This window comes from Culex quinquefasciatus, chromosome 1 (genome assembly GCF_015732765.1).
Source record: "Culex quinquefasciatus strain JHB chromosome 1, VPISU_Cqui_1.0_pri_paternal, whole genome shotgun sequence".
Classification (NCBI taxonomy): Eukaryota; Metazoa; Arthropoda; class Insecta; order Diptera; family Culicidae; genus Culex; species Culex quinquefasciatus.
The window spans coordinates 6,544,540-6,553,101 of NC_051861.1; the positions used below are offsets into that span (position 1 = coordinate 6,544,540).

An 8,562-nucleotide genomic window follows, 5' to 3' on the forward strand; every position below is an offset into this window, starting at 1 on the left:
GACGGCGTAGCTCAACCGTAACCTCGACCAGTACCGTGTACGTGCTTACCGCGCGACGATGTCTACGTCGGGCAAGTCTCTCTCGGCGGTAATCGTACTGCTAGTACTAGTGGCGGTTCCCCTTATCTCGGCGGATAACATTCTCTTCCTGCAATCGCTGGCGTCCAAGAGTCATCACATCTGGAACAAGCAGATCTTCGAGCGGCTGTACGACAATGGACACAACTTGACGATTCTGTCGTTCGAGGAGGAACCGTCGGTTCCCGGGAAGACGTTTCTGATGGTGCGCGGTTTGATGGATAAAGTCATGCAAGAGTACGGCGGAGCTGAGTGGGATGTGACTGTGGAGCAGAGTGCGATCGTTAATGTGTTCTTTTTGTACGATTTTTACGAACGCGCGAGTCGACATTTGGCGCAGGAGGAAGCCATCCACAGATTATTGGCGTATCCGAGAAGCTTCAAGTTTGACCTGATCATCCATGACTTTACCATGGGACACTTCTTGCTTGGATTCGTTGACTACTTCGGGAATCCCCCGCTGGTCTCCGTCACGGCGTTCAACATCCCATCCCACACTCCGGACCTCTCGGATGCTCCGGTTCACCCCTCGTACATGCCGCACTACGCGTCCAGCTTCGGCAGTCAGATGAACTTTGTCGAGCGAGCCAAGAACACCCTGTACTGGACGCTGGACCACGTATGCCGCAACTACATCTACATGACCAGCGAAGATCGTCGCGTGAAGCAACTGTTCGGTCCGGATGCACCCTCCGTCAAGCGTGTCGAAAAACGCTCGGACATCATCCTCGTGAACGGCCACTTCAGCATGGACTACTACCAGCTGCTACCGCCTAACGTCATCTCCGTGGCCGGGCTGCACGTGTCACGCAGCGAGGAGGTCGCCCCGATCGTCAAACAGTTCATCGCACGCGCCAACAAGGGAGCCGTACTGTTCAGCTTCGGGACCAACATTCAGAGCGAGATGCTCGGTCCGGATGTCAACAAGCAGATCCTCGCGGCGTTCCGATCGATGCCGGAGTACGGATTCATCTGGAAGCACGGGGATCCGTTGTCGCTTGGGGTGGTTCCTCCCAACGTGCTGGTTTTAAAATGGGTTCCCCAATCGGCGATCCTCGCCAACCCTCGCACGAAACTGTTCATCAGCCACGGGGGACTGCTGAGCACTCAGGAAGCTACCTGGCATGGGGTTCCCGTGGTAGCGGTTCCCTTCTTTGTTGACCAGTACGCGAATGCGGACAAGCTGGTACGGGCCGGTGTAGCGACCAAGCTGCTTCCAAAGGACGTTAACGAGGAGACACTAAAAGAGGCAATTTTAAGAGTTGTTGAAGATCCAAGGTAAGAATCCTAAAAATATTTAGAAATCATCTAACAAACATCTCTCTTTTTAGCTGTCGCGCCAAAATGAAGGAGCGATCGTACCACTTCAAGGGACAACCCGATCATCCACTGGATCGAGCCATCTTCTGGATCGAGAAGGTTCTGGAGAACAAGGGTCTCGCATACCTGCGATCTCCGGCGCTTGAGATGAGTGCGATCCAAGTGTACAATCTGGACCTGCTCGGAGCAGTCGCGCTTGCGGCATTCTTATTTTACGTGATGCTTGGAAAGATTCTGGGATGCTTCATTCCCAAAACAAACAAAAGAAAAAAGAAGAGTAAAACTACTTAAACGTTTCCAGTACCAAAGCGTTTTCATTATCTTCAACCGGCAAGCCCACTGATAAGAGGTTACCCTCAGCCCGACGCAATCAGTTCCATGGCGTCGTCAAGTTGGTTCTGTTTCGTATTGCCGTATCTACTGGCGGTGCACTGTCACAACATTCTCTTTCTGCAGACGACTCCGTCCCGGAGCCATCACATCTGGAACCGGCAAATCTTCGACCGACTGTTCGAGAATGGACACAACCTGACGGTTTTGACCTTTGAACGGGAGCGGTCCGTGTCCGGGAAGAGCTTTCTGTACGTGGACAACTTCTACGGCAAGATTGTGGCGCGTTTGGCGGAGGAATCAGGTGCATCGGAGATGGGACCGATCGGGAACATTGTCAACATGTACGGATTCTACGAAGTGGCGAGTCAAGTTCTGGTGGAGGAGGACGCCATGAAGCAGCTTCTCAAGTATCCTCAAACGTTCAAGTTTGACCTGGTCATTCACGACTTCACGATGGGTCAGTTTCTGTTGGGATTCGTGGAACGCTTCGGCAATCCCCCGCTGGTTTCCGTATCGGCGTTCAACGCTCCGTCGTATACCGCTCAGCTTACGGGTGGTCCCGTGCGGACTAGTACTCTACCGAACTATGCCGCCTGCTTCGGCCAGCGCATGACTCTGCTGGAACGGGCTTGGAACACGTTCTACTGGATGCTGGACTGCTACCATCGACAGTACAAGTTCATTCCGAACGAAGATCAGCGGCTTCGCAAGCTGTTTGGATCAAACGCAAGCGGCGTGGCTGAGTTGGAGAAGCGGACGGATATCGTGCTCGTCAACAGTGACTTCAGCATGGACTACTATCAGGTGCATCCACCGAATGTGATTCCCGTTGGGGGATTGCACATAGCTAGATCGGAAATGATACCGGAGGATATTGCGCGGTTCATGGATCGTCCCGCCGAAGGTGTGGTTCTTCTCAGTCTTGGTACGAACGTGAAGAGTGAGGACCTTGGAGAAGGAGTCAATCAAGCGATTTTGAACGTCTTTAGCAGTTTACCAGATTACAGCTTTATCTGGAAACACGGCGATCCGGATTCTTTGGGAGCGATTCCGAAGAACGTCCTGGTGAGGAAGTGGATTCCACAAGTGGCCCTACTTGCGGATCCTCGCACGAAGCTACTAATAGGTCACGGGGGATTGCTGGGGCTGCAAGAGGCGTCCTGGTTTGGAGTTCCGATGGTTGGGATTCCGTTCTTTGCCGATCAGTACCAGAATGTGGACAAACTGGTTCGTGCCGGAGTGGGAATCCGGATGATGCCGAGCGAGATTCGTGAAGATTCGTTGAGGAAGGCAGTGGTGACGGTTCTGACGAACGGAAGGTAGGTTTGTTAGTTTTGTTTGTTTATGGTAAGTAGCACTTCGCTGGAAGGGATTGTTAGTTGTTTTTAAACACTGATAACAGTAACGCAAACCAAGATAAGATCGCGGATTGAATTCCCTAGAAACACGAAATTGTTAATCACTCAGGAATGCAAACAAATCTGCACAGTTGTCTTGTTTCAAGAAATACATTGTAACTAAACTTCTTCCAGCTACCACCAACGAGCCGCAGCCCGCTCAAAGCAGTTCCGAAACCAGCCCCAACCACCACTGGACCGGGCACTGTTCTGGATTGAACAGGTCCTGGAGCACAAAGGTCTCCCGCATCTACGTTCACCGCCAACACCTTTGTACCAACAGTACGGTCTAGCCGTGGCCGTGGCGCCGTTCGTTATCTTGGCGCTTTTGACGCACTTGATGTTATCTCTGGCTTGTACCAATAAAAGATGCTAATTAGATAGTTCAAGACGGCGGCGTTTGTGCGCATTTATTCGAATCAGATCTTGCGAAATCGTACTGAATTTGGGGAGTTGTTGGAGCAGGTTGGTTCAGATGTGGGCACCTTCGAGAGATGCAACGGATGCGGCGTACGAGGGTGGGGGTTCGTCCAACAGAAGATACTTCTCGATCTTGTCGTACGGCGGCGGATCGCGCAGGATCGTAGCGTAGTCTGGTGGGGGTGCCGCCGGACGACCTGCACCGGATTCGACGGTGTAGATTGAAGATTCACCCGGAGCCCCGCTCGGTAGCGGACCCGTCCACATACAGGCTCCGACGCGGTGCGTCAGGTACAGGGCCACTAGGACCACGATCACGAAGAAGGCTACCGCCAGACCGAGCACGATCACCTGGGAGTCGAACTGCTCGTTCCAGGGCGTATGGTTCATGATGTTGTCCAACAGCAGCGCTACGACGACTAGTGATGGGACCGTGACCAGCACGATCGCAAGATCAATTACGCACTGCTGGTACTTCATCTGCAAGTGGAGCAAGGTCGGAACTTGTACGCAGAACTCGAGCCGGACATCTCTCGCAAACACTTACGGTGCTACATCTTGAAACACGCTAGAAGGGGGTAGAACACTAGACCGCTACCCGAAGAAATGTAAAGCACTTTTCAAAGAAGATCGCGATGTGAACTGCTCCACCAACCGACGGTGACTCGAGTGTGAGGCAGCAGTACGGCGGGACATCTTGTTTGTTCCCGCAGCACGGCGCAGCGCAGCCTCGCGGAGAAATGTAAATACGATAAACCGAGTCCCGCTGTTGACATGGTGATTACCGGGCGTAGGTCTGGGGAGAGCGTTGTAGTAGTTTGCGCACACCTGAACGCCGCGGCGATGATCGTGATGATGACGTTGGGGTGGTGTTGATTATCGCGTTATCTATACGGGGTGAGGGAGGGATTGTACAGGTGCGAATAATGAAGGCATTCATAGATGGGCAGTTCAAGGTTATCTGCGACAGCAGTGTTGTCGGTATGCGAATCAAGAAAAGTTGCTATTTACAGATGGATATGATCAACGGTATGAGATGTCGTGCTTCTTCGGTTATTGGACTAATGCACTATTATTTTGAGTAGCTATCCTCCAGAGTATCTTTGTTGTTCAACTTGTCTTGATAATAGAAGTAATACAGTGCCTGTTCTTAGCTGCCTTAACCGGTTCGATTGTTGTATCGTATCTGAACTTGATTCTTCACATGAAGATAACTGTTTCAATTTATAGAACTTGGTCATCGAATTGAACAAATCGCTCCTAGTCAGACGATATGTTTCGACCCGCCTCATCCAGAAGCCGATTAAATTTAACTGTTATGATGAAGATATTGATATTAGCCCCTTTCGGTACAATGATATGATTGGATTGTGTGTTTCTATTATCACCGAGGCAATCAAACTAGCCGAAGCTGAACATCGAACGCACGACCACCATGTATATCGACCTCATTGACTTGCCACCTTTCTGGCCAGAACCTGGAAGCTGCCGCTGGTCAGGTCTCTGGTCAGCAGCAGCCATTTGGCTTGCCCGGCTCATCAACATCGTCGTCGTCGTCGTCCCAATCACCGTTGTTGATGCCGAGTGTCTGGTGCTGACTTTTTCAATTACCATTTAACCAGAAGCCATTGCAGATTGAAACCTGGGACGCAGTTGTTGACCGTGTTTGGCAGAAGGGACCGCTAGGGTTGCCAGTCGTGTTCAGTGGAAACCAATATGATTATTTTTCTTTAATCAACGACATTTAGCAACCCTGGACCAAGTCAACCGAACGACACCAGGATCAACCCCCCATCCATAGTTGACGCAAGGGGGCTTAACAAAGCTCGATGGCACCCCTGGAACAATCAAAACGATGCCGTTGATTGTGTTTGAGATTATAAATGTTGCAGATTATCGAAAATTGAATCGGCAAACCTGTTTGCCTTAGTTCACCCCACCGATCTGGTGTTGATTTCGTCTCGGATCTTGACAAGAATTACACAAATATCACTGTTCAGTAGCTTTATTTGCAAACCGCATTACAATGAATCACCTCAGAACACCGACCTGCAGCGACCTCGTGGATCCAACCGGTAGCCCTCCTTGCAGTTCGGGGCCACCAAGATGTGTCTCGGGTTGGCCACCAGTAGCTTATCAAGACCGGCTCCAAGCGGCTCGCAGACGATCTCCGGATGCGGACAGAGGCGTCGGCAGACCGGTTGGCTCGCGTCGAACTGGCAACACTTGTACAGCCAGCTACACTCGGTGTTCTCCGGAGGATTTGGGGCAGAAATGGCGCAGTTTTGCAACGACAACCAGCAGAACAACGCAAGCAGTGCGAGGGGCCGCATTTTGGGACGACTGATTTCGGTGGAGTCGTCTGAGATGTTTGGCCGAGCGGTGATAAGAGAGTTGGGACCGTTTGACTGTTTGAATTGGGTCAGATGAAGCGGTATTGGACTTTGTTTTTGTTCTCTTATTTTGAGCCTTTTAGGCAAATCTAATTTGATCTAATCGAATCTTATTTTCTATTTCTAATACAGAGTGGATTCGCTAACTCGAATGGAATTCAGTTCGAACTGGCGAGCTCTGAAACGTCATAATTAGAGAGCCTATATGGAGAGGCGAAATGTCACTCTCTGGGTTCCAATCGAACTGTCAAATCGGGGTTCCAATCGAGCAACAAGATCATGCAAGAACAAGGTTGGAATCAATTTAAAATAATTTTGGCAAAAAACGAGACTTATAACATTCACAAGTATTGTAAAACTGTTGTTGATAATAATCTGGTAGTTTTTGTTATTTTTGTGCTTGTTCGGTACAAGAAAAGTGCCAGCATCAAAGAAAAACTACAAGTTTTTCAACCTTAAATTTGAATAACTATGGGTGTTTGAAATTTCTCCTAGAACATTTCATTTCCCTATGTAGGTCCCTAGTCATAATGGAACTGTCAAACTAATGTTTACATTTCGTCTCTTTTGTTCGCCGTTTTCCGAGCATGTTGTTTCGCACTTTTGACAGCTATCAGTAGTTCCAATTAGCGAATTTGGATTCGCTTAGCTGAACCAAATGAATCCGCACTGTATTTTGAACTACTGTCTGCTAAGTTTTGACCATTGAGTGCTTTTTTAATTTGAATGAGATTTGAATTAGCGAGATTCGAATCAACGAATCGTCTCTGTAGAACTAAAAATTAGAAAGTCATATGTTATAGACATTTGCAAGCAGTACACAGAAAAAAGTTGTATTTTATAAGGTTGAAAATTTGGCAGGTTGAATATTACCTGTTTTTAAAGTAATATTACATAAAAGCGTGTAAAAATGTGAACCTGATGAAAATTTACCAAAATCTGATAAAAGTTCACCAATTGCTTGATGCAATTTGACACAAAATCTGGTATCGTTCCCTGATCAATATTTCCATCACTTTTTTTCTTTGTAACATAACACCTCAGATGTCAAACCACAAAAAAACTGCTGCATTGTCTATTCTGGAAAAGATCCGATAACGAATGTATATGGTTTGACGTTTGAGTGGGAAGTTAAAAATGTAAACAAACCACTTCGTGCATCAGCTAATAAGAGAATTAGGTAATTGTCACGAAGAGTCATTTTTAATCAATAAAATTATCATACTTTTGTGGATAGCTTAGGTACGAATTGAGACTAGGTCCAATATAGGGACAGTGTTTATTATTTTCATAATTGCTATTTGTTCTGTTCACAGTAAATTTCAATTTCTATACTTTTTATACCCGATGTGATTCTTGAGTTAAGTGCTCCTTAAACGCCTTTAAAAACACACTCATCATTTTTTAACGTTTTTTTTATATGACTTCTTTCTCAAACAACAAAAAATATACTTACATTTTCTTGCAAACCCCATTTCCGTTGGCCTTTCTCCGTTTTCCAAGCCCGATATCTTGGCAGACTAAGACCCCCCCCCCCCCCAACCTCCCCCCCCTGTAATCTCACCTAGCTGGCTAGCCGGTCGCTGAAATGTGATTCAAATTTATGGAATTCATGAATAGATAAGGCCATTTCTTTCAAGCCGTTTGCCCATTTTTCTTTGCACCTTCTTGATTTGTGCAAGGGGCTTTTCCATATTGCGCACACACACTCCAACGCCCGATGTATGTCTGACGTTGGCCTAACATTCCTCGCGGGAGGAGTGCAGGACTCAAGATGAACGAATCCCTCTTCTGGGATTCGTCGGGGATCGTTCGAAAATTGCGAAAAAAAGCGTCAAAACTGAGTTGTCAACCTAATGTTTACATTTCGTGGTTTCGTGCTTTTGACAGCTGTCAGTCTGTTTTCAAAGTTCGCGCAAAGTAATATGTAAACAGCTTTTTGGGAAAGTACAAAAAAGTCGTCGAGTCGAGCATATTTCGCTGGCGGAATATTAGCATCATTGTTCAGTTTGTCTATTTGGGCACACACACATACAAACAGACACACGTACTACACACCATAGAAACATATAAAAAGTCTGCGCTGGGGGAGTGTCTCTGAGATGCTACGGGAAGCAAGGAGCAAGTCACAGAAGCAATCCGATGGGCTGTTCGTTCTGAGACATTCTATGCCGAGGGGTGTTTCGATGTTTTTTGTTTCTTTAATTGTAAAAAGTGAAAATCATTTTAAATTCAAGAGATTCAAAATTAGGCTGATGTGAAAAAATATTTCAATTTAATTTAAAATACAATTGACCTACCCCTCGTTTCACCATTGTACCACCTTCAAGGAAGGCAAAAAAGAAACTGCACTCCACAATTTCCTCCATTTTCGCAGCATCCAACCATGAAGCTGGCAGCACTGCTACCTAGGTGCAGCCGTAAGAAGTGTGCACTCCGACCTGTCCCGGGGTGCTGCAATTCTCTTCGCCGGCAGGAGACCTCCCCGGACCATTTGGGTAGACAAATTTATGGGTCCCTCTTCACGTGTCCTTTCTGCCATCCTTTCTTGAGACAGTCCTCAACGGGGAAATGTGCAGCTAACGGTGTACGTACGGCAATAAAGAGGTTAGAGCTTTCAC

The 8,562-nt window shown here is 47.6% G+C and overlaps 2 protein-coding genes across 2 annotated transcripts; one reads left to right on the top strand and one right to left on the bottom strand.

Moving 5' to 3' along the window:
• LOC6036767 lies at window positions 1–3,517 on the top strand. Its single transcript, XM_001846714.2, has 4 exons — window positions 1–1,356; window positions 1,410–1,686; window positions 1,759–3,050; window positions 3,264–3,517. Exons 1-4 carry the CDS (start codon window positions 59–61, stop codon window positions 3,502–3,504), a joined length of 3,108 nt encoding a protein of 1,035 aa, XP_001846766.2. The 5' UTR covers window positions 1–58; the 3' UTR covers window positions 3,505–3,517.
• LOC6036772 lies at window positions 3,505–4,241 on the bottom strand. The gene is made up of 2 exons (XM_001846712.2): window positions 4,096–4,241; window positions 3,505–4,028 (listed from the first exon to the last, which is right to left on the bottom strand). Exon 2 carries the CDS (start codon window positions 4,026–4,028, stop codon window positions 3,600–3,602), a length of 429 nt encoding a protein of 142 aa, XP_001846764.2. The 5' UTR covers window positions 4,096–4,241; the 3' UTR covers window positions 3,505–3,599.
• Between the last annotated feature and the right edge of the window lie 4,321 nt (window positions 4,242–8,562).